General features: G+C 32.9%; 1 protein-coding gene across 7 annotated transcripts in view; it reads left to right on the top strand.

Annotated features, from left to right (window-relative positions):
• The window catches only part of LOC129807447 (uncharacterized), a 61,867-nt gene that overhangs the window by 20,047 nt on the left and 13,963 nt on the right, over window positions 1-27,857 (top strand). For all 7 annotated transcript variants that reach the window (XM_055856726.1, XM_055856723.1, XM_055856725.1 and 4 more), the window contains 2 exons: window positions 4,394-4,520; window positions 25,366-25,506. In XM_055856726.1, coding sequence (XP_055712701.1) covers window positions 4,394-4,520; window positions 25,366-25,506 — 268 coding nt within the window. The remainder of the gene's footprint in view (window positions 1-4,393; window positions 4,521-25,365; window positions 25,507-27,857) is intronic.

The following is a 27,857-nucleotide window of genomic DNA, read 5'->3' as shown; positions in this document are numbered from 1 at the left end:
ATGTAATTCACAATTGAATAAAATGCGTCTTCATTCTTTGATTAATTGCACAGGACTAAATTTTGTCACCAAATGGGCTACTACATTTTCACGAACATAAATTATTTCCCACATAAGTATGTTTGGGCGAAATGTTCACCTGGACTAGCTCTAAAACATATCCGAAAATCATTGAAAAAGCTTGGGCCAATTTTTGGCAAAATTGGAAAAACTTTGTTTTTCGGGAATGTTAATAATATGGGATGTAAAATTATTCAAAAATCGGTACTTAACCGGTTCATTACCGATTATGACCGATGCAGTCGGGTTCAAAATTTCAATATCTCTCCAAAAAATCGAAATTTAACCAAATCGGTTGAAAAACGGATCCTCCAAAGTGATTGAATTTTGACCTTCAATAATTCAAAATGGCGAATTTTCCGGTCATAGATATGTTTGCACGAAATGTTCGCCAGGACTTGCTCTAAGACATATCCAAAAATCATTGAAAAAGCTTGGGCCAATTTTTTTCAAAATTGGAAAAACCTCTTTTTTGACCTATTTTTGAGGGAAAGGGAACGTATGAAAGGGGAGGGGGGAAAATAAAGAGGTTGGGCACGAGAAAATGTCATTTGAGGAAAGGTCACCGAAGACCAGAAGTCGATATCTCTTACCGTTTAAGCTCCAGAACAGTGCAAAGTTGAAAAAAAAGTCGATTATATAACTGCTCTCTCTTTGAGTTCGAGCAGTAAAAAATGGCAATTCCTCTTTAGCTCAGTTATTGTCAAGTTTGTTGTATTTTAGCATCAAGTCTTAAAAAATTTGATAGTTTAAAGTTAGGGATCTAAAGATTTTTTTTTAGAATTGTAGGGTTAATTTGGAAAATCTGCCCAGTAAAAAATAGTATATTTGAAAAAAAAATCAATTTTAATTAATTTTTGAATGGTAAACTTGTACATATAGTTATTGATCGAACTCCACGGTGAAAAACAATATTATAATTCCTCTATTTTGAGTTATATATTTCTACTTCTTACCCCCTAAGGATTTATATTTTGATGAAACTTTAGAAATATGAAGTTTTCTGATTTTTACGGCACGGATTTCCGTCCGTTCGTCGACTGTCGCCAAGCAAATAGAGATAGAGACTTTGGACCTTTGCGGACTCCCCAGAAGTTGACCCCGGAATCATTATCATATATCTGTCATTTTCGCCCCGTTTTATGTTTTTCGGGCATCAAAATGATTTGTTGAATCATTTCTAATAATGGTTTTTCAAGGTTAATGGTTAAAAAAGTGTCGAGAGATCTAACTTTTCAACCGACTGAGGACCTATTGGAGATTATTGAAAAGGTCTTAAAATTTCTGATAAGTCTAAACCGGTTTCAATCGGTTAAGAACCAGTAATGAACCAGTTAGACCCTACAATAAATTTTTGTCGTAAAATACTTGTATTACCTTATGCTATTTCAGGTATTTCAGAGTACGGGGAAGTGAGGCTACTTTGAGCTGTGAGGCTACAATTATTTTATTTAGTTCCACAATTACTTTCTCTATCCAAATTACATCATGTTAAAGCCAGTTTGCATTAGTAATATGAGAAAAAATCGTATAACAATGTAGCCCCACAGCTCAAAGTAGCCCCACTTCCCCCTAACTAGAGTCATATTTGGTGGAATTTTAGAAATCCGAAGTTTCTAGTATTTTTGATGTCACGCTGTTTGTTAAACATTTAGAAATGGAGACTATATAAACCTTCGGAGGATCTCTCATAAGTCGACCCAAGGATCGTTCGGTGGCAGCCAAAATCCCGAAAGCCAAAATCCCGAACGCCAAAATCCCGAAAAGACCAAGATCCCGAAAGCCAAAATCCCGAAAGCCAAAATCCCGAATGTTCAAAATCCTGATAGGAATGAAATTATATGGAGGAAAATGTTTAGAATAATTTCCCAAGACACAGAAGATTTCCCTTTGCCACCAGCAAGCGCGGGTACAATCGTGGGAGTAGCTATAACACTTTTAAGAATTCGGGATTTTGGCTTTCGGGATTTTGGCCTTTTCGGGATTTTGGCTTTCGGGATTTTGGCGTTCGGGATTTTGTCGTTCGGGATTTTGGCTTTCGGGATTTTGACCGGGACCCAGATCGTTAACTTGCCCCCTATTTACCCCACCCCTCTCCTTCCCTTCCAAAGCCATGTTTTTTTGGTTTTATTTCTTACATTTTTGGATAAATTGTTTAGAGATTACCCATGTGGGCATTTCGTTCCTATACGAAAATACCGTTGAATCATTTCTAATAATGGTTTTTCAAGGTCAGAGGTTAAAAAGACTCTACTGAGCGTACTTCTCAATCATATGATATCATGTTTCGGCTAGTTGGAAAGGTCTTGAAATTTCTGGCAAGGCTCAACCGGTTCCAATCGATTCTGAACAGGTTCGTACCTGATAACTAATTTTTATCCTAAAATCAATTTTATTACTCCTAAGTTATAATAGGTGATCTTTTGAAATATTTATTAATCTACTTAAATCGTTTGTTAATCGATAAACGGTAAAAGTTTCTAAATTACTTTTGAGGTATAGCAACAAAGTTACAAATTCGAGCATTTCACTAAGCCTTTGCCACCCCTTTTTTAAATTACGATTTTTCAAATGAGCGCAGATATGAGCACGTATCTTAACGTTTCGTTTATTCTTTTCAATTCAAATTTTTGAAATTCTTTTCGTGACAAATATATCGACGGCTCCATTCCATATTCTAAGTTGACTTAGAATTATATTCCGAGAGGTATGTTGTTCCTGGGACTGAGATCTACAACTGGTAAAATTTTGGTGGTCATCCGACGACCGGATAACGGAGATATTCAATTTTTCGAAAAAAAATTACATGGGCAGCATAGGAAATCGCCAACTTCAAATGGCTTTCCCGAATATTGTCATTCTGAGATAGAATAGTATGGAATGGAACCGTCGATATACCAAATCCAATAATTTTCTACTGCATACAATGTTCTTTCTTACATTGACCTTATTTTGCGAATAAAAATTAGACTTTAATGGTGAAAGGGTGTTGATTGAAAGTGAAGATATAATTATTAAAATTCAATTCACTTTGACTAAATTGTATTTGTTAAATTATTTGTCATTTTATCTACAAAATCTTTTCTATTTCAAGTTATTTGCACTATGCAAATGTCCTTGGATGAATTAAGAAAAGTTTCATTGAATTCTATCCTGCCCATGATCTCGATTTCATTCAATTTAAAGCACAATAAACTAATTGGTTGAGCGGAGGTATAACTCAACTAAAAGCTATGTATAATTCTTCCGCTTATGAAAATATGACGGTTTGGCAACAATTTCTCTTCCTCCGATTTCCACTTAATAAAGCTAATTCTTATTTTTGCGTCAACATATTTTCATGTTTAGCGGAAGGTTATAAATATGCAAAAGCCGGCAAAATTCTCTCTGCGGTATCGAAAAACAATTTATCACAATTGTAGGTGGTGAAAGTGATGATTCCAGCCTTTTTCTCTTTATATTTTTGGCTCTTTTGTTGAAAGGCCTTGGAGATATATAGTTCACAAAAGCTCAAAAGAGACACTAATTTATCTAAACTCGTTAATGACTTGTATCATGCTCTTTTGGAGTTATTTGGGAGAGCTACAATTTCACTCTTTTGTGTGCTTAACACTTTAGCACACTCTCTAAAGTGAGATGATGAAAGGAAATTACATAGAGACACTTTAATGAATATATCGCGAGAATATCACTGAGACTGTGACTCTCATGGGTGTTAATGAAAGTTTTTTTTTACAACTTTGAAAGATATACATAAGAAATGCATTTTACTGATGACTGAAAGTGCTGTGAAGGCGTTTTATCATCTTTCACAATTAATAGTTATCACATTTATCGATTTTTTTTTAAATTTCAATAGCGACAGATTGACACGGTTTTAGATTAACGTTTTTGGGTCAATCGAATACTCTCACTGGTTTTCTGCAGCTTTTTCTTTGTATCGAACACCCTTTCCATCCTTATGTAATTGCTGGTTAATTAATGCAAAAAATTTTGATGGCTTAATTCAATTGTGTCTTGCAGATTTGTAATTTTCTCCTTAGCCACATTTTCCGCTTTTTTCATTGTCTCTCCAGTATAGTTCAAATATAGATACTTAATTGTGGCTTTCCATTGCTGATCAAGAGAAAATATAATACAGAAAATTTATGCTAAATTCAAGTGTAATTCATAGTATCACGAATTCGGAACACATTAGAGTGCAAAGATTAGAAATTTTCTTTTTGGTTAAATCAGGCATAATGATTTTTTTCTTCTATTCATTGAATGATGAAGTTGATTTTGCAAAAAAAAATGATAGAGATTGCTAAATTGATAAATATTTGTGTTGCAGCAAATGGTGTTAGATGGCCAACGAGTGAAGAAGAAGCCCTCGATGAGAAGAATGACTCTGAGATTTTAAAAGCTGTGCAACAATCAATGCACGAATGGAGGATAAAATCCCATCATAAACATCATCGGTGAGTCTCTTACGAAAACTAATGAAAAAAAAATCGATTAAATTGAAAATATATAAAAATTAACAATTAAAATAAAAGCTTGTTTCGCATTAAATTAATTGCTGCACATTGCAGTAAAAGTAAAATTTGTGTAAAATTCGGTGTTTTAATTTGTAAAATCCCTCAATAACATAATATTTTGCAATACTGACTAGCAATAATTTTTTTGTGTGATGGTTCATGCAACATTCAAATAGGTTTTGCCGAAACTGATGGCTCAATTATTCCTCTTCAACAAACCCAGACATAATTTATATGCGTATTTCACAAATAAATTTCCTCTCTTTAGTTCTGGCTAAGAGCTTCTATAATAATTTTTTTTTGTAGGTAATTGAGTAGTGAAGTCTCTCAGTTCTGTTAAAACCGCGCGCGATTTTAATAAAATTTGTACTCGAAATGTGATTTTGAACAGATAAATTACATAAAGTGTATCCTGAATTATCCTTAAAAATATGATTACTCGTATTTGCTAAGAAAAACGTAGAGGAATACCAGAAGTATAGGACTAAATGCGAAAACAAGATTAAGTGGTAAAAGCGTAACCACTACAATGCATGCACTGGGTGTTTATGGGGAGGTGGGGCTACTTTGATATGTAGGGCTACATTGTTATACGACTTTTTCGTCTATTTCTAAATGAAGCTAGGCCTTACAATTACATATTTAATTTAAATACACAATTATTTTGTCTATTCAAATTACATCAACTTAAAACCCAGTTTCCTTTAGAAATTTGCGAAAAATCGTATAACAATGTTGCTCCACACTACATTCCTACACCCAGAATGGGCACTCAATGGGTCAAGTAGTACACTCGCTCTATGATGTAAGTGTTCTGGGTTCGAATCCCCTTTACTGTGTTATCACACTTGCACATTAAAATTTTAATATGATTCACATTAATTGTCGCTGGTGAGAGTCCAAATTTGTAATTTGTGTGTTTGAATCATTTTATATTCAAAATTTATTCTATTTGTTGATAAAAGGGTAGACTTGGTCAGCAAAATTTGATATAAATTGATTTATAGCATTAATGCGAAAATTTAATGCGATTTTCTCTTTAATTTTTTAATGTGAAAAATATTTATGCTTTAGGTAAATTTAAACTTATTTTTACACGCCAAGTCCACTTCTTTATCAATAAATAGAAAAATCCCAAATATTAAGTGCCTCAAAGACACAAATAACATATTTGGACACTCACAAGCGACAATTAATGTGAATCACATTAAAATTTTAATGTGCAAGTGTGATAACGCCGTTAGGTCACCAGGAATTTTTCTGGCGTTTAAGGTGTTCGAATTACATCCAGTGAGTTTCACTGCACTTGATTCCATGGGGGCATGGGACTGACAACTCCATCCTTGTATAAGAAATAATAATAATACGTGTCTAGAAATCCCCTTGCGGGAAGGTCTAGTTCCTTCATGGAATGTTGTGCCAGCATTATTATTATTATTATTATTATTAATGTAGCCCCACAACTCAAAATAACCCTACTTCCCCCTATAAGCAGAAACATATGCTTTGCTCTCCTGAAGTAAAGGCTTAAACTTGAAACTTTACGACAAAGCCAATATGAGCGACGAATACGGATTCAAAGGGTTCAAATGCCTAGTTAGCAAATGGTTAATGAAGCCCCTGGGACACCAAGAACAAAAGTATGAATGAGGGGGTGTTACATCTTGTCCTAGAATGATCTATAGATTGAGTGTTCATCATTCAGGAAGCAAAGGCTCTTTAAGGGTGTAGTCAAAATTTTAGGAAGAGGGGGCGGAATTGGAGATGAAAGCAACTTCAGTTTTTTTACGTTCTTAGGAAGATTTCAAAAGTCTTAATATTTAAAATCCATCATAAATCCATTTCCACATCGTTTTCTATGATCTTAAATTATACGCTAAGATGATGATTTCCACAAAAATTCTCTAAAACGTCTAAAATATTTCCAAATCAGCTTCTCTTGGGTGGAATAAAAGCGTTAAAATCGCCTTGTGAAAAAAAATGAAGTGTTTGAATAGCCAGAGTCAGAGTGTGTGCGAAGTCTGAAAACCTTCCCCTAATACTAGCCTCACTACCATGAAGGATAATTGTTTAAAACACAAAAAAGGTTTGCAATCTACTATTAGTTTGCCTGGATGATACACTAGGACTAGATTATTCTTTTTATCATATCTTATTTGGTTCTGTATGTAGCAATATTTTATTTTATAGTGAAAATTACTTAAGAACTCCAAGATGTCATGGCAAAATATAGAACAAAAAAAACCCTACCTACGGGATAATAAAGTTATGGCCTTTTTGCATTTTTAAGTGTTCTTAGGTGATATCCGTTAATAAACTGACCAAATGAAGTTACCCGGGCAGCGTAAGGGCCTTGACAAATCTGAGGATTAGCCGAGAGCCGGCTTAAGATAATTATATTTGAAAAGGACAGATAATCCTAACCGGCATATGTAGGCCAGTCAATATTCGAACTTTGACCCCTTATAGCTCGGGTGAGGGGTTATGGATCAAATTAAGTATTTTTTGTTTGAGAGGTATAATCAGCGCCTACAACATACTAAAATTTCAGCCCGATGCACAAAGGAATTTTTGAGTTATTTAACTTAGAAAATTGACAAACCTTCTGTTAAATATTCCACCTGTGAAATGTATGAAATCTTAATCTTATCCTTGGCGCCGATTGAAAGAGATATCTAGATAATTCTTGTGTCTTTATTATTTCTGAATCACTTGACAAAGCACACACACCAAGTTGGTCACATGTGTCTGACCGTGTGAAGTTGTATATGAAAGCTTCTAAATCTTACAGTTTAAATGTAACACCTTCTTTTTATTAATAACGCCCCTAGCGGTAGTTTTATGAACATGCGATGTTATAAGGGAAAGTGACATTTCGCGCGAGCTTTTCAAAAAGCCCTCACTTTTTAAATTCTGACAATTAGAACCTGAGTTATGGCCATTTTATGAAATTTTCTTTTGACCCTTATAGCTCGGGTCAGGAGGTTGGGGGGACCTTGAATTTGGTATTGATCAAAAGCCCTAAGCCCCAACTATAACATACTAAAATTTGAGCCCAATTGATGCCATAGGGGAGAAGCTATTGGGAAAACGGGGAAAACAACGAACGATTTTTAGCCATCCATATATTCGTGATCAGGAAGTGTCAAAACACGTTTTGGCAAAGTTTGAGCTCGATCAGACGACATGAAATTTTGGGAGGATTATAGTAGATGAGATTATTACTTCATTAGTTAAACTTCAGCAGTTAAACTTCATTATCATGAAGTTTAACTACTTTTCATTATCATTTTCCATTAGGTCGTCTCACGGCTTAAGTCGTAAGTGTATCTAAGGGCATAAGCTAATAGTATTTTTTTTTAAATGTTTATGGATAAATATACCGTCATGTACACAAAACAATTGACAAAAAAAAACAAACGAGACAAGAAAAAACAGTGCTATATTTTGCAATATTTAAAAGACGCACGAAAAGTAATTGCACAGTCAAAATTGTTTAATAACCTATTGCGTTTGTTTAGATTTAGCTGACGTGAAAGAGAAAGACGAGACCTTCATGCACTTTACTAATTGTATTCCAAGCAATGAATGGTGTAAGAAAATTCACGGAATGCTCGAAGTCATAAGATTTTGAGCACCTTGCAAAGCACCTTCTGAATTTTCCTTCATTGCCCTTTTGGATATCATACCGGCTTATGACTGATTTTGGTGATTCAAAGCTAATTAAAGATTAGAAGAACTATTGGGGTATAGTCAAAATATACTGCTAAATAATTTTAAATGTATCTAGAAATGAATCGTAGGATTAGTTTTTGAGGATATTCATGAAGCATATTTCTAGATGTGTCAGTAGCGATTGGTATACACAAATTTTGTGTTCTTCTGGGGTTGAAATATGTAAATTATATCCAGTTGATATCCCTAACCGTTTTGCCACTAGGCTTAAATATTATATAATGTGAAATATTGAAATAATATGAAATATTTAGGTATTTCTAAAAAAGAGATCATTTATATGAATTGCTCTTTATTAATTCAAGCTATATCATATTCAATTAATATGTCAAGAATAAAATATAAAATCCTTGAAATTCATTGAATTAGAAAAGTTCTCAGCATTTCTCATTTTTCAATACCTTTTAATTATTTTATCATGAATTTTAATTTTTGCTTTGAAAATCACAATGCTGAACCTAGTCTTTTGTTAGATGACTATAAATTCTCAGAGCTTCATACTCAATACTTACAAGTGTGCAGATTAATTTCATACTTGATTAATTTAATCATTCACTTAGTTGCAAATATTTTTGCATTCCGAACATGATGAGGTATTTTTCTTCTCACTTTCTACAAACATTGTATTATTTGATCTGCAGTAAAATGATTGTATATTATTTGTGACTTTGAATAACTCAATTAATGAGTATATTTTGATATTGATTGAAATTTTCCTGGAATACCACTAAATATGAGTTTTAAACTAATATATAAACTGGGTATAAATAAAACTAGCATTGTGTGTGCAATATCTTCCAAAAATAACATTTGTCATCTCTGTAAACTTTGAAAATTGCGCAAGAGATAAGAGAAATTATTTAATTGTAGCAGCAAAAAAATGTAATGTTTGCATTGAGTAATATTGACAATCGCAGGGATTATTGAATGATGGTTAATTTATTTAATTGTTACATAAATTGGACTTTTCTTTTGCATCATATGCACTTCTTTGCATTCTACCAAATTATCATTAACACCACGGTTTTTATGCAATCATTAAGAGTGTAAATCTTATCATAAGGTGATTATCTCAATACTGTAATATGACCGCAATTTACCTTTCATTGCAGAGGATAAACAAATTGCCGGTTGAACTTATGATTTAATGTTGTTTTAATGATATGGACATAATTAAGATCAAAGATGATTTGAGATGAACAATTATTATAGTGAGAAAAATATGATGACTTCTTTGCTCAAATAACATAGAGAGAGTAATGCATAATTTATTTACTTCTGGCTAGAGGTAAAGGTTAAACGGCTAGAGATAGTGACTTAGGGTCTTCAGCCGATTATTATTTCGACAAGTAAGCGTATATTTCAAATTTCAACTAATTTGGGTAAATTTAAAACGGTGTTTTTTTTTCAAAATTCAGTTGAAATAGCTATTCCTTAAAATATTCTGGATGTACCTTTGTGTGATTTTTAAATCTATTAAAATCTAATTTGTACCGGTAAAAATAATTAGGGGAAGTACTCATAATTTGGGAAGTGGTACATGAGCATATTAGCACCAATGTTCTAAGTTTGAAGTGAAATATTTTCAATATAAATTTAAGTTTGTTGTTACTTCCTTTTAAAAAGCGTTGTTTGGGACTTCGACAAGTAGTTTATCCTCTTTGCTTTTTGTAAAATTAATCTTAAGAGGGTGGAATCACCACTTCTCGCCAGTGCACAGTGGGGCCGCTCCATACAAAAAGTGGCCAAAACCCCAGCTCTGTGGTGAAAAGGTCATATATAGCTAATTTGGGGTCCCTGATTCCAATTCTGATACCAAAAATTGAAAAATCATAGGGGAAAGGCGGGTAAACTTACATAGAACCAGTAAACACCAACAAAATATATTTTGTAAGGCATACGGTTAGAGATAGAGATTTGGGACCTTCCGGGCACCCCCCCCATAAGTCTACTCTGGGATTATTAATATGCTCCTCATTTAACCCCCACCCCTCCCCCACCCACCAAAATTATGTTTTTTATGATATCTCTAAAACGTGCAGTGTGATTGTCTTCATTTTTGGATATGTTTTAGAGATTAAACAGGCGGACATCTTCTCCATATACGAACATCCCGTTGAATCATTCCTGATAACGGATTTTCAAGGTCAAAAGTTATAAAGGATCTAGAAAGCGCATTTATCAAGCGAATGGAGTCATGTTTGGGGTCGTTGGAAAGGTCTCGAAATTTCCGACAAAACTGAACCGGTTCCAATCGGTTTTAAACCGGTAATGAACCGGTTCATAACCGATAACTAATTTTTATACGAAATTCAATTACATTACTCCAAAAACTATTTTGTGGGATCTTTTGAGTGATTTATGAACCAGTTCAAATCGATTGTAATCCAGTAAAAATTGAAAACACTTTGAAGATATAAATAAAAACTCTAAGAAATACATATTTTATTTTATATGCTCGAATACTATAGTACGATGATTTTAGCCATAAGTTGAAGTCTTATGGCGTCTACACACTAGAAGCAATTTTCGTCAAAAAGTGCATTTTTTAATTTTGACGTTAAAAAGGTGTTTATAAACAATTTATATGTGAATAAGGAATCCGGAGTAAAATGTGTAAAATATGTGTGAAAGTCCCACGTTATAAGGTTTTATGTCATGGGGTTTGAAAATTACGCTATGTAAGTTCTTTGTATTTGTTGGGCATAAATAACTTCAAATTCAAATTCAAATTCAAAGCTGTAACGTATTGCCACCTCTTTTGTTCTGTTTCTTCTCCTCAAGAGTCTGCTTTTAGAATATCCATAGTACAATTAAACCATTTATCCATGTGTGGTAGTTTTCTACGTCACATGTGTGTGAAAGAGTGAATAAATACTAAAAACAAAGAAATTAATTTTTGATTTTCCTTTTCAATATATTTTTTGATTTAGGTTCTTATTAAATCTTGCACGTCTTCTGGGAGTACATTTTCTGTCTTTTTCTTCTCCATTTGGTGATAGCGATAGTGGGAGATTACAGGATCTGACCCAACAATTAAACCATTAATCAAATCCTGGTTTGCGGCCGTCCTACAATATAAAATGGTATTTTATTATGCAATAAATATAATTTTAAAAAGATGAGAATCACAGAAACATAAAAATTTTTAAAGTTAGTACTGCTTGACACAACTTTTCGATTTTTTGAAACTTAATCAATAAAAAGAAACTTGAATTTGATTTATTTATGATAAAACATTTTCAATGATACAAAAAATGGGTGTCAGGTAGTGATAAAAGCAAGTTTAAATTTTGTCGATCCGTGAAAATTTAAATGGCTGATGCTTCATTTTCTTTGTGAACGAATAATTTTTTTTCTGCGGCCCTCATTCTTCTATTTTTTTTTCTAAGTTCATTTTTTCGTTTTTCAGAAATTTCTAAAATTCACATTTTAATTTTTTTCAATTTCCTAAATTATAATTTACAAAGTAGAATGACATATCTTTCAGTAAAAAATTAACTTATTTTAGTCAGATTACTTTAAATCTTTATTTTTTTTGAATTTAGAAATGAGATTTTCTGCACAAAAAAATTTTCCCTCTTTTTCTCTGACTTGTCACACAAAACTGGGAATAGCAACAAAACGAAGAGTCAAAATGAGTTCAAACCTTCAGAAGATGTTAGGAAGACTATTACCGAGAATATTATTGCACTTTTAAATAAATAAAAACTTTATTGTCGTTGTAAATGTAATTTTTGTGATGCTACCCTGCAGTGACTCTTAATCATTAGAGGGTTAAATATACTATTAATTGTTTAATTATTGGCGAAACGTTCTAAGATTGAAGGCTCTATGTATGCTTCATAATTTTTCGGCTACATAATGATCCTTCCTATTAATTTATCTTTTATAGTTGGATGCTAGTCTCTAAAAAATGTCTTTTTCTCACTACTATCAAAAGTAAATCGTAAAAAGTGAAAAGTGTGAGTTTTGACTTTATAAATGAATCAGGATCGAAAATGAAATCATTGAGGATAACTACAACTGGAGAATACTACGTTGAATCTTAAATAGTATAAACTAAGGATCTCTTTGTTTAATGGAATATTACAAAAAAAATCAATTTTGAGTAACCATGTGCTTTTTATAGACCATGCGTTTTTCTTAACTATATTTTTTTATAACTTTACAACTACATTAATATTATAAAAATAAACTAACAAATATAAACATATTTTTTACTATTGGATTAAAATGATTTTATTCATATACCTCGAATATTTGCGAGTATTATTTCTTCTAATCCGGTACACTTCTTTGTTGAGAGCTTCCTGCGGTTCTTCAGACAAATGCCCGATAGGAAATTGGCTCTTCGCAATAACCTGGTGTCCATGAAACAGGACTTTGTGAAGAGTAGGAGGCATTTTATACCATCCATACTCTTTCACATATATTTCTGCGGTTTTCATGGCATATCTTTCGAATTTTCCTGGGTCCAGAAGTTTCCCACTGGATATTGCCAAGAGCAAATTCCGCAATCGTGTAATGAGCTCTACTTTGATGCCAGTGATCTCAGAAGAAACCTGAGGATTGGTGTTTTAAACATGAATGTGAAAAATACTTCTACAGATGATTTATTTATTTAAAAAATATATTTTTTATATTATTCTCCAACAATCTACCAGATTGTCGATTTAAGATATAAGATTAATACAAGAGTTTTGAAACTACAACAGGTCTTCAATGTCAATAATTCACTTGTTTAAAAAACAGTAGACTCCCTCAAATTCTAGTATTTGGGACTGAACTGTCACCCGAATTAAAGAGAAATTTGGGCGTCAAATTGTATGAAATGCAACGTTTTTTTGTTCTTCTGCAAACTCATATTATGTTTCCGTACTCATATTCATAGTAAATTTCATGAAAACCACTTAATAATGCAAAATCACATCATAACTGAGACAAAACATGGCAAATTTAAGTGAATTTGCTTCATTCGAAAACTTGATAAATGTCGATAAGCATTTTTTAAATTTTAACTACTGCCCGAATTAAAAAGTATTCTGATTTTACAAGAGCCGAATCGGCGAGAGTTTACTGTAATGAAACAAGAAAATAGAAAGCGAGTGATAATCCTAACCGGCTTATGTGGTGAGATTCTTAACGTGAGCTAACTCGGAATGCTTACAAATTCGATTTAGAGCTGAAGATAGGGGACGCCATTCAGTGATCTTGAATCAAGTTTTCGTAAAATTTTAGAAATTTCGTATTTAAACCAAAATATCAAGGATTTGGATTGAAAAAATCATTGTTTTTACACTAAAACGACAAAATTGATTTGAGTCAGTATCACAGAAATAGAAAAGCCCTGAAGCATAGAGGAAGTGTGGCACAAGAAGGGAGCGGACCAAGAGCAAGCGAATATCTGAATAGCGGATAGTGGACCAAGAGAAAAGCGACTCTACGAAGGGTGTAAGGAGCGAAATTAAACTTGCGGCAAATTTCTGAGACATGATCATGCCAAGTAACAGTGTCCTTAAAAATGACATCAAGATTACGAGTATGATTTAATACAGGAATAGGCTCGTCGGAGAGTAAAACAGGGCTGGGGGAGGGCTTAGTTTGTCTGTTTCCAATTAACAGGAAGAGGAACTTTTTGGGATTAAGAACCAATCAATTAGCAACAGCCTAGTTATTTACCAAGGACAAACTGTTATTAATAGGAGCAAAAGCTGAAGCAGGAGCTTGAGGATCACCAGAATAATAAATCTGAAGATCATCAGCATAAAGGTGATGCTGTACATGCGGTATTTGAAACGGAAGATCATTAATGAAATCTCACAAGTATTATGCTTACTTTTTACCTGTGGATTAGCAAAGAACCGCCTAGCGGTATTTCCATCATTAGAATTGGCCGATCCTGGTCTTGGCTTATCCACATGCAGCCCCAACTGTTCAAAAAATTCCTGCTGGATGCGAAGTTTTGTTGCTTTAAACTCATCCTCATGATGTCTTTTGAAGTATTTTTTAAAGGAGAGCCTGTAGGCGACATGTAAAATGGCTTCGAATGTTCGTATCCAGCAGTGAAGTGGACTAAGGCCAAAGTTCAAATGTGAATCAATCGGGGTGAGGTTTTGGATGTCCCTGAACTTGTGGAATTGAGCCGTACTGGCCCCACACACATAGCAGTGTTTATTGGACGGAGTAGATGTTATTATGTTCAAAACTTTCACATCAGCCATTGTAAACATCATCCGATGCTTAATAGTGATGTGAAAATTTTGAGCATCAAGTGAAGTTGGCTGTAAGTTTTCTATTGCCACCATCATTCGCTCATACTCTTGTTGGACCACCGTTGAATTTTCTTTGACATACTGGATGCGTATAGGTCGACACCACTTTGGGGACGCAGGCAGGGGGTTCTGCCAGATCTCTGGGCCATCACTGCACGCTGACATCTTTAACGGTACAGCAGAGGTCATGAATATTGCGGAGTCGCTTGAAGTTGGATCTAAAAACTTCTGCTTGTATTCACTCATTCCTGTTGCTCCATCGCATCCCCACTTCCAAAATAATTGGAGGTCGTGTTGGCCTAGTCCACTTATATCACTAACTTCCACAATTCTTCTGGCAGTGTGATCCAATAGCATTTGTAAGTCCAAGAGACACTCGGTCTCCGAAACACTACTGCTGCTTTGTGGAAGATAGCACAGCTTTTTAGCTTCTTGAATTTTTTTGTATGGTGGATAGATCGACTTGGCAGGTTCGTAAAAGATGTTGTAAGAGTGCCTCGTCATCTTCGCTTCTACATATCTGGCCAAGGCCTCACTTTTAGAGAGTGGCCTGGCCTCAAACCCCGACTGTTTTGTCAATTTCCCCTCTACTCGTGCACGCATATTTGCTGAGAACTGCAATTCTTCTGAACTGTAGTTTATTCTCAACTCTTGTGTTTTCCTCCTTTTGCTTCGGAGGGAGGATTCTTCAAATGGCACTGATGGCCGGCCTCCTACAGAATTATAAATATTTATACATTTTTATTAAGTAAAGATGTTCCCTGCATTGTAGGGTTAAATTTGGGGGAGAGGGAGCGCATGAAACGGGAGAGGGTAAAAACAAAAAAAAATACTTTTGAGATAATGTCATTTGAGGTGGAGTCACCGAAGACCGGAAGTTGATATCTCTTACCGTTTGAATTTTATATGGGTCAAAAGACTGAAAAAATCGGTTTGCTTAAATTGATAGATAAACTAATCTGTAAGAATATACGAAGAAGAATTTTAAAACCCAATTCGAAGTACTTTCTAAGATACAGAGATGGAAGCAAAGTAGTGCCGAGTAGGTTTACAAACCCTTGATCGAACATCGAAGACTTTAACCCTTTAAGGACGAGACACTTTTTACGGACCTAAAATCAACAATAAAAATGAAACTGGTGTACATAATCAATGATAAGTCTTACATCTAACCTAGGAATGTCCAATAGAGTCTGAATCGGTGTATTTTTTGCACCTACGAGCGATAAGCACAAAAATAGCCCAAAAATTTAAATCATTTATATAACAATACTAATCAATAATAATTTTGACTTTAATGAAAAATATTACGTGTGAGGCTTGTAGTTTCTTTTTCCGAAACGGTTTTGCTTAAAAAAAATTAGAAGTATAAAAAATAAATAAAATCAATTATGAATTTGAGAATTTTAAAAAAATCGTCATTTTTGAGCTTAAATATTTTTAAGACATAATGCAAAAATATAATTCGAGATAATAATATTAGGTGAGATTCTTAACAATCTCACCTACTATAATCCTAACAAAATTTCATGTCGTCCGATCGACCTCAAATTTGGCCAAAATGTGTTTCGCCACTTCCTGATTCCGAATATATATGTGGCTAAGTTACGTTCCCGGCCGGCCGGCCGGCCGGCCGCTCTTTGGAGCTTAATAGCTCCTAAACTAAAAAAGATATCGACTTGCGGTTTTCGGCAAAGGTTATATATCGGGTGAAAATTGCAACTTGGTGCATTGACCCCCCACCCCTCCTTCCGCCATTTTGAAGACCCCCCTTTTTTTGTTTTCTCAATAGCTCCGCCCCTATGGCATCGAGCGGGCTCAAGTTTTAGTATGTTATAGCTGGGCCTTAGAGCTTTCCATCAATACCAAACTTAAGGTGCCCCGACCCCCCTGACCCGAGCTATAAGGGTCCAAAAAAAATGTCTTAAAATGGCCATAACTCCGGTTCTAATTGTCAGAATTTAAAAAGTGAGGGCTTTTTGGAAAGCTCTCGTGAAATGCCACTTCCCCTTCTAACATCGCAAGTTCATAAAACCACGGCTAGGGGCGCTAGTATTAAAAAGAAAATTTTTAAATCTTAAAAGTTAAATAACTCAAAAATTCCATTGTGCATCGGGCTGAAATTTTAGTATGTTGTAGCCGTTGATTATACCTATCAAACAAAATAAACCTTAAGTCGATCTAAAACCCCTGACCCGAGCTATAAGGGGTCAAAGTTCGAACATTGACCGGCCTCTATCTCCGGTTCTAATTAACATAGCGACCTAAATTTTACCTTTTTGGTTTCGTATCGATGAGCACTTTCAGATGGAAGTTCAAAAAGTCACCACAGATGGCGCTGTGATAGCGTCAAAATTCATCGAAATTCAAAGACATTTTTCCCAAAAACGGCATTGTGCAAGTTAATGAAATTTTAGTATGTTGTAGTCCAGTCTAGGACGTTTCCAAAATGGTGCAAATGTGCGCTGTGGTTTCAATAGAACCGGAGATATGAGGGGTCAAAGTTCACGAAATTCAAAAAATCATATCTCCGGTTCTATGTGACCGATTTTGATGAATAAGGGCTTAAACGAAAGATCTCACCAAATGCTACAACTTTCTAGAATATTTGAACTTCGTGGGACCAACACCAGGGGCGCCACAGTCGAAAAACCAATTTCAATATCACATAACCTCAATTATCTCGACTGTCGCTGAACCGATTTTGATTATTACTTCGACATAATTGTAGAGCACATTTGTCTCTACATTTCATCCATACATCATTTTCCGCTCAGACTACGCTATCACTCCGATTTTGCCGTTTAAGTGTGAAAAAATTGATTTTTCCCATAATAACGCTTTGAAATTGAAATCACTCAGATGCCAATTTGACTGCCTCTACTCCACCGAGACACTTAAAATAGGGGTTTAAATGGAAAGTCCCACAAAATACAACAATTCTTTGATATAGTTGAAGTTCAGCAAATGAACACTTGGGGCACTCTGGATGAAAAAACGAGTTAAGAAACAAAAAATCTCGCTTATCTTGGTTTCTGAGTAATCGATGAGTTCAAGTTCTACGGCAAAATTATAGAGAACATTCTGGTCTACATTTCACCCATATAACACTTTTCTGTCAGTTCATCCAAATCCTTGATATTTTGGTTTAAATACAAAATTTGTATAATTTCACGAATTTGATTCAAGATAACTGAATGGCGTCCCCTATCTTCAGCATCAAATCGAATTTGCATGCACTCCGAGTTAGCTCACGTTAAGAATCTCACCTACATAAGCCGGTTAGGATTATCTGTCCCTTTTCTTTTAGATAGGGTCATTAAAGACCTGAAATCGATTTCCCTTTAGGTTTAGGCTTCAAAATGGTGACAAGTTGAAATATAGGAGAGATAGTGACAAAATTTATCAAATTTAAAATTAAAAAACAACTCGATACTTTCCAAAATAGGAGAGACGCAGGCTTTAAATTTTTACCAATAACCTTCTTAATCTTACGATTTATAAGTTATTCAAGTAAGGAATATAGGAAAAAATTGAAATCTTCAGTCTTATTATTGGAATGTATTCCATATAGAAAAACTCAATATTGATATACTTAACTAAAGCCTATTTCTTGTTGGAAAAAATGTCCTTCGACAAAGTTTTAGAGGAGTAATCGTCCTATTAGAATATGTCAGTTTGGTTTTTTTCATTTGTGAGAGCAGTATATTACAAATTATCCAATATCTGACAAAATTTTTTCAAGAAGTTTTGAAAAATTTCTACAAAATTTACTTTTTAGAAAATGACTTAAAAACCATATTTTTTCAAAATATAGAAAAATAGTTTTCAGAAAAATATTCAGAAATATTTGGAATAATCTTATAAGAATATGCTTATTATAAATCGATTAAGTTTTCTGTGTGCTCATGCATTTTGACAAATTTTACCTTAGACTCCCCTAAACTGCTCTGTCTTTAAATTTAGGCAATACAATTTCAAGACGATTGGACATTTCTTTTCTCTGTCTAATATTCTTTTTCGAAAATTTATTTGGTGCATATCAGTTTAATATCGATTTAAATTTGTCTATATATTATTATAACAACAGCCTAAAATTGAAAATCTATCAATTAGAAAGTATTTTTTAAGAAATATTAGCCTTAAATATAAATGAAGCCAGAATAGTTAAGGGTTGAAAAAAATCGGATAACAAAAACTGCTTTCTCGTCGAGTTCGAGCAATTAAAATTGTAGCATTTTGAGTCAGGTCAGGAAACTACAAAATAATTTTATAAAGTACTATATGCAATAATTTTTTTTACCTTTGTCGACGACATTACTGTCAATCTCCTCTGAAGAACAGAACTTTATAGTTGATTGCAACCAAACGGCGTTGTCCCTCTTAAAAATTTCCGGGTGCCTGTGAGCGGCAGCCCACCTCCTCTCAAATTGCTTCCACAAACGTCCCACTAGCTTCTTATTATCATCCTTTAATTCTCCATTTAACATGGTGCTCACAAATTTTTCAATTTCATACTTCTTGTTCTTGAATGGGATGCTCGCGACAGCCTCAAAAATATCCTCAATCTTCAATTCAAAGTCTATTTTTTCACAGTGAAAGGAAATTTGTTAAGAGAAGGCTATAAAAGGATAAACATTACCTTTACCTTTTGTCTCCATATTCATTGAAAACACTTCAAAGAATCACATAAAACAAACCACTTTATCAACTGTTGAAGAATACACCTCAAGAAACAAAAAAATGACTTAAGAGCATTAAATAATTTTCTAAACCTATTGCGATTTAGTAGCAATTTTTAGATTATTAGTTGAAAATTTGAAATAGATAGTAAATAGTGAGAATTTATTACGAGAGTCGTCAATCAGAGCAAATGACACTCAAATCATCCAATTTCTTCTCAGGAAAAAATTCCTGTTCTACCCAGAATCGAACTGGAGATCTCTCGTTAACTGCAGGAATTTTTTCTAGTCTCTCCTGAGAAGAAATTGGATGATTTGAGTGTCATTTGCTCTGATTGACGACTCTCTCTAGATAGTAGATAGGTCATTTTTGCCATATGCACTGAAGAAAATAGCGAAGAAAAACTCGCGAGGTATATTAATATACCTATAATATTAGGTTAATTAATATATAATTATAAAGTAGTGTTAATCTCCAATAGTATCAATAGTAATTTTATTTACACTATAAACTTCTGTGGTGTCTCCAATAACTCCAATAATGTAATCATTTCTTTACTGTTGAACTAACATTGTATGGTTTTACAGTATTTTCGAAGATAAATGGTCTTTTTTATACCAATAACCAACGTTATATTTTTAACATAAAAAATTGTGTATCTAAAGATATAGCAATATTATGATAAAATTCGGATATTAACAATTTAATTGTTTTAGTAAAAAATAATTTTATTTCTTCAATCAATTAGAATTCTTTTTTCTATTCTTATACCATTAATAAATTAATAAATTCAATTGAAATACTAAAAATGTCTCGAAACAACTCGAAAAAGGTTATTACGGAAAAAAGTAGAGAAATAAAGAGTATCTCTTAAATTTAGCTTCCAATAAAATTTAGTTTCTTGAAGTTTCTTTCATTTTTTAAAGTGTTAATTGAGGCATTTTTATATTATTTTTTCTCATATTTTTCTGTGAAGAATTCTATAAATTTGTAAAATCATTTTATGTTGTGAACAGGAAAAAAAATTTCATTTTGAGATTTATAGTTCCACAAATATCTTTTCCTTATAAAAAAGTTCAGCTAGAATTGTAGTCTATTAAGTGTATTGAGATATATTAATAAGTTTTTAGTGATTTTTCGGAGGTTAAGGGATTTTTCCTAAGTTTTTCTAATTCGAAAGTGAATCGTATTATGACATACCTACACGAAAAAAAGGAAAAATTGTAACAGAAGAAGAATACCAACGCATAGGCTCATAGATTTCTTGAAAAAACAAAGAAACTTTAGCTATCTTACTTGGAAATTCATAAAGAACTCTTTAGTAATAATTAAATTAAAAAGAACTCTTTAGTAATAATTAAATTAAATTAAATTGAGTAATAATTAAATATGATATTCTGCTCATCAGATTTAATTTTATATTTCTTATTTGTAGAACTTCATAAAATTTTGAACTAAAATAAAATGAAAATTCAAATAAAATAAATATAAAAAATGTTCGATTTTCATTAATCCTTAATAGTATTTACATTTACAGGTTAATTAAATGAATTATTCTAGTAGTGTAGCTTTATTACAAACATCAAATAATATATTAATTCTCTCGTGAATTTCCCATTTTAATAGATTTTTTTGGACTCAAATAGTTTCAACGAATTCATTCGTGTCCATAGCTATATCCATATATATATGTATATATGTATATATGTATATATATATATGTATATATATATGTATGTATATATAAATTAGATGTGTTTTTACAAAAGAAGGCAAATCTGTAAAATGCATAAAAAAATAAGACTACTGATTTACGTGAAAAAAGTGTTCTTTAGGTGTGCATGGTCTCAGAAAATTGCTTGGGAAGGTCCTTATCGCAAAAAATCGCAAAATGAGCTTAGTATCTCCTTAAAGTAGATTAAATTTAGAGACAAACTATGCTATTCAGAATACCGGCATTCTGCGGCTTCATAAGTAGAACCTTTGATGAATCCCGAGAATTACGTTTTTTTTGGCTAATGTTAAGACTAAATTAAAGAATGTCCTAGAGGAGGACTACGAGGATAATTTAAATTATGACTATTGCATTTGGGAGTCTTTCTTCTATATAAAAAGACATGCTAAATGGCATAAGTCCTATAGGAAGATACAATTATCTGTATCATTTTCGGTGTATGCATACATCTCCAGGGAGTCAAAAATGACGAAAAAATTCATGAAAGTGGTGACTTTAAGAATCTCTATAGGCCACAATTTCCAACCGATCTTAGTGAAAATTTGGGAAAATGATCTTCAATTAGTGCCAAATCAAATAAAAATACTTTTGGACCGATTAAAAATATCGAAAAAAATAGGTTTTGGCCGTCACGGCCCCACTGTGCAGTGCCCCACTTTTCGCCACTTATATTGAAATCGCTATTTTTCGTGATTTGTGAAATAAATCAGCCGCAAAGTTCTTTGTATTTTTACTGCTGCTACGTATAGAGTCGAAAAATAATAATAATTATTCTTTTTGATTTATAATTTTGAGCATTTTTTAGAGTAATATTTTAAGCAAGTGCATCGAATCCAATATTTCTTACCAAATATACTAACTGTCATCAAATTTCCATCAAGCAAAAAATACCTTCTTGGATAAATAATTTGTCTATTGAATATTTAATTTCACTTGTGGAATAAATAAAATTTGTATTTAGTTAATTAATATTTCATTTTATATTATTTTTATATAAAAATGAGGCATGGCGAAAAGTGGTTATTTTCTGCTATTGATTTTACCACCTGTCGCCATCTATTTTTAATAGGTGACGCTAACTTCACTTCGTAGATTCTCAGTTGTCAAATCTGCATTGTTTACTTTCTGCAATACACAGTAGACTCTCTCTCAAATGGGCATTTGGGGCGAAATGTCATCCGGTTTATCGATAGATTCGGGCGTCAAAGCCTTTGTATATTCCACAAAAAGCGTTCAATTATAAAGAATCACGATAAAATAGGAAGAACTGCTGCGAATTTGAGCAAATTAGCTTTATAATAAAACGTGAAAATTGTCAACAAAATTTTTCGCCCAATTGAAAAAGACCCGATTGAGTGAGAGTCTACTGTAGACCTGTAATTTGATTTCTCAAATAAAAGTGAAGGAAAATCGTTTACAGTGAGTAATAATAAGGTGATCATGAGGAAAAAGAAATGCTGAATATATTCTTTTTATGACATTGCTTAGAATAATCGAGTTTGGACTTTTCAAGTGGGTGGCGAGAAGTGGTTACAAAACTGGCGAAAAGCGGTGAAAAGTGGTGACGAAGTGGTTATTTTTGCATTGTTAATAAAAATCAGTTTTTTAAGTAGTCCAGCGTTAAATTCTAGGACTAATGTTTCCACGAATCTAGAGCCAATACATCTAAGTAGTTTTGTGTCAAATTTGAGTTATCTTACATATGGAAAATAAAAAGGTATTTATATAGAAAAAATCTATTTGTATGTCTAATTGATGTCAAGAAATGTCAATTTTACTGTATTAATTTGTAAAGATAAAATAAAGTGGATTTCTGGAGAAAACATTGATAGTAAAAGTTGAAAAATAGAAGGTGCAATAAAGAAAATCATGGTGCAGTGTTCAATTAACTTTAATTGAGGAAAATCTCATAAAATTCAATTAACACACCTCTCTGTAAATATTTTAATATTTATGATGAAAGTCCTCTTTCTTGTATTTTCCCCTTTTATTTCGTTTCATGTTCAAATCCAAACCATCTCTAAACTGAATCATTCTTGCTTTGGGGCAAAAACGCAATGGGGAATATGGGTCAAAATCGTGAAAATGTGAGTCAAAGAGATAGTTAATTGTCGCCTTTCTCAATGACTTCAACACCTTAAATGCCATATGCCATCTGTGTTCCCCTGAAAAGTACACGGCAAAATGAATAATGATGGGATGTTTAGAGAAATGCCCATGAGTTTTTTTGTCTTGAACAAATGAAAATGATGACATACAGGTCAGAAGTAAAATCTTAATATTTTTTTGCCAACTAATCATAAATTATTCATTTATTTGATCTTTCACTTGATGACTTCAAGAGTGGATCTCTTTCTCTCTGAAGTCTTAGTGGGGAGGAGGAGAACAAGTTGTTCTCTCGAGAGTGCGCTTTTCTCTTGTCTACTATTTGCACCTGATCAGAGAAAGTTGCCACAATTTACCAGAGAATGACTTATGTGAACATATAGTAGAAGCATGCGGAAGCTTTTCTTCGACTTTTCTTACAATCTGCGCAGTTAAAATGAAAATATCGTGCATAAGAACAAAATAACCAAAGCTTATTGTTTTTAGAACTTTTCCCACAAAGCAGTATTTCCTCTTTTTTTTTAATGAACTATATTTGAGACGCTCAAAGTAGAAGTGGTCTCCTTTGTATGCATTCCTCTATCAAAACAGTCCACTTCTGCTCTGAGCGTCTCATTTAAGAACTGATGTCACAGAGTTTGTTCATCCATTTGTCTATTCATTTATTCGTCTATCAGCCCATGTGGCAATCCGTCCGCCAACACCTAGTACTAAGAAGACTTAGAGATCATACTGTTTGAGATAGCGACATGAAGTCTTCCGATGTAATTATTACTCTTTTTCGTTGTAAATTTTAGTAAGGCACAGTTGAAACAACTTTACGTGCGAGTTGAATTAACTCGACGGATATCGATATACTCAATACTCTTTCTCGGTGTAAAATTTCATATCGACCGAAGTTATATATTTTAAAAAAGCTTTCGGTTTAAGAATTTATTTCAGTCACAATTATTTTCGTTTGGCAAAGTTCATATGGAACATCAATTAGAAATATACCTAACAATGTTTGACGAAGATAGATGCAGTGTACCATATGCGAGTATCTCGGAACATGGAGATCTCGAAATAAAAAAAAAAGAAATTTAAGGGATATAATTAAAAAAAAGAAATGACATAATTGCAAAATTTAACCATTTTAGAATTTCAAAAGGGTATTTTTAAATCCAAAATTTAAATTTTATTATTTTATTAATTCAACTCTTAAAACGAGTTATTATAACTTTTTCGTCACATAAAGTTTATGACAAGAAAGTAGAAACAACGCTTCTGAATATTACATCTACATAGAAGTAAAATTAACTCTAAAATATAATTAATTAAAAATCACAATGAAAAAGAGTTAATTTAACATCGATGACATCGATTTGTGAAAGTTTTACTCTTTTTCTGAGTGTAAATGTAATTAAAACACTATTTTTTCTTCAAAAGATTTAGAAAGATTTCAATCTCAAAAGTCCAAGTTTGTTAAATTTTAGGAATTTTAAGAATTTTAAGAACGAGTATTTTAAACACTTTAATGTGAATACTCTATTAATGGACATTCATAGAATCCCCCGTGAAATCGTGTAAAACTGCCTTTTATGGGTTTAGATTAGAATTTAATCAAGCAGCATTGTATGGTTTTAAAATTTACCCTATATTCAATAATTTGTTATTTTTATGAATGATTCAGAACAAAAGTAATTGCAATAATGTTGTTTCAATACAAATAGAATACAATACAATACTAGAAATTTAAGTAAATTAAAAATTTTGGAAAAAATTAATTTGTGAAGTTAAAAATTTTATTGTACTTTGGTACTTTTTTGGAAACATTACGCTTTTTGCCAGTCTTCTTTTAAGATGTAGGGAAAAATGCAAAATTCGAAACATTTTTTATGAATTCCTCACCCTTCCCAATCATTAAACAACGTAATATTCATCAAGTATCTCGAAAGTAATTTTTTTTAAGGTACAATGATTGGAACTTCTATATCTTTTTTTATGCTTTTGACTCATGATCTTGACCATCAACATTATGATTACTATCTTTGGTACTGCCAAAGAGCAAAAACAATTATCGCATTCACTAGACGATGAATGTACACAATATGTACAACTCGGTGAGATCTGCAAGATCTCACATCCAAAAATTGCCCCCTGGTGATTACTTTCCGTTCAATATACTTGGCATAAATTGAAGCTAATGTTACGACCTTGAACTCTTTGAACTTACCGCAAAACCTACATAATTTTTTGTTTATCTTTTCAGACGAAAACGCGAAGAGAAACGCGTCTGTTATGGTGATTTAGGTTGCTTCGAGGATTCAGGTCCATTTGGATACTTGGACATGCTTCCATCGTCCCCGGAAGAGATTGACACCAAGTTCTACTTCTATTCAACTAAAAACAGGTTCAGTTTTTTTTTCATTTATTTTCTATACATTTTACTGTATTAGCATAAATTTCTACATAAGAAACAATGGCGACAAAGGAGAGAAAACAGCCGCCAATTTGCTTCAATTTAACACCACACTTTTTCCTCTTCCGGACGCTTTTTGCTATCTAATACCATATATGTATGCCCTGAGTCTGTGCGGTTTTCCTCGGTCATTCAATGAGATTTTGTTATGCAATTGAGGAAGAGAGTGTGTAAAATGGGAGAAAATGTTAACAATAAAAGTCAAATTGGTGCTAATTTCGACAGTTTCTTCCAACAATGACAAAATATTTATATACAAATACTTCTTCTTAAGGTTTGGTGTGATTCAATATGAAAGATATATACTTTTTTTTATTGCTATTCAATACTCTTTCAGATGCAATTGTGCCTGAAAACAGTATTGTTTAATCACACTTTGTTTCATTTCAAAAGAAGAAAGTAAATTTACAGTAAATTTGGTTAGTCTGACAATATTGAACCGTTAAAATTTGATTTAATGTTTTCATGTTATATAGGAACATATCGCTCTTAAATCGAAGTTGTTAAATGATATTATAATATGTTATGTTACATCTGTCTTCTTCACACTTATACAACGTCAATCATGATGTCTCAAACCTCATTTCATTGCTCGAACTGCTCGAACTCCACAAAGGAAGAGCAATATATTAGGTAAAACTTTTATGGTTAGTAAAATATTCAATTTTGGTCAGTATAAAACGTAAAATTGTCCAGAAATTACTTTGAAAGTTATAGAGCTATGAGATGTAATATATCACTATTTTCTTGATGGGAAAATGCATTATTAGACATTGAAAAGTTGTTATTCACTGACCATTTATCAATCTAGGGAAAGTCTTTCAGGCTTCGCACATATTCTGACTTGAAAGAGTCCATTTTTCCTATATTCCTTTAATCAATCTAACATAATGGAGATACATTTTGTCATATATTTTCTGAAAAAAACTTGATAAAATTCATTAAGGGAGCATGAGAAAAAGGGACAGATAATCCTAACCGGCTTAAGTAGGTGAGATTCTTAACGTGAGCTAACTCGGAATGTATGCAAATTCGATTTAGAGATCAAGTTGTGGGACGCGATTCAGTTATATTAAATCAAATTCGTGAAATTATACAAATTTTGTGTTTAAACCAAAATATCAAGGATTTGGATGGAGTGGCATAAAAGTGATATATGGGTGAAATGTAGACCATAATGTTCTCTATAATTTTGCCGTAGAACTCAATCTCATCGATTAATCAGAAGCCGAGATAATCGAGGTTGTTTGTTTCTAAACTCGTTTTTTCGACCAGAGCGCCCCAAGTGTTTATTTTTTGAACTTCAACTATATCAAAGAATTGTTGTATTTTATGAAACTTTCCATTTAAAAGTCTATTTTAAGTGTCTTGGTCGAGTAGAAGCAGTCAAATTGGAATCATATTGGTATCAAAGCGTTATTATGGGAAAAGTCAATTTTTTCACACTTAAACGGCAAAATCGGACAGATAGCGTAGTCTGAGCGGAAAATGATGTATGGACGAAATGTAGACACATATGTCCTCTACAATTATGTCGAAGTAATCATCAAAATCGGTTCAGCGATAGTCGAGATAATTGAGGTTATGTGATATTGAAATTGGTTTTTTGACTGTAGTGCCCCTGGTGTTGGTCCCACGAAGTTCAAATATTTTATAAAGTTGTAGCATTTGGCGAGATCTTTCGTTTAAGTCCTCACTCATCAAAATCGGTCACATAGAACCGGAGATATGATTTTTTGAATTTCGTGAACTTTGACCCCTCATATCTCCGGTTCTGTTATAACCACAGCGCACTTATGCCCTATGTTGGAAACGTCCTAGACTGGACTACAACGCTCTGAAATTTGATTAACTTGCACAATGTCGTTTTTGAGAAAAATGAGTTTGAATATTGATGAATTTTGACGCTATCGCAGCGCCATCTGTGGTGACTTTTTGAACTTTCGTCTGAAAGTTCTCATCGAGACGAAACCAAAAACCCAAAATTAGCTCAAAATATTAATTAGAACCGAAGATAGAGGCCGATCAATTTTCGAACTTTGACCCATTTTAGCTCAGGTCAGGGGTTATCGATCATCCTATGTGTTTTTTTTTTGTTTGATAGGTATAGTCAGCGGCTACAACATATTACAATTTTAGCCTGATGCATAAAAGAATTTTTGAGTTATTTAACTTAGAAAATTGAAAAATATTCTTTTTTAAAATAGCGCCCCTAGTGGTAGTTTTATGAACTTGTGATGTTAGAAGGTGAAGTGGCATTTCAGGAGAGCTTTCCAAAACGC

Source organism: Phlebotomus papatasi, chromosome 3, assembly GCF_024763615.1.
Source record: "Phlebotomus papatasi isolate M1 chromosome 3, Ppap_2.1, whole genome shotgun sequence".
Lineage (NCBI taxonomy): Eukaryota > Metazoa > Arthropoda > Insecta > Diptera > Psychodidae > Phlebotomus > Phlebotomus papatasi.
Note: the sequence above shows the minus strand (reverse complement) of the source record. Positions and strands in the feature narration are given on the sequence as shown.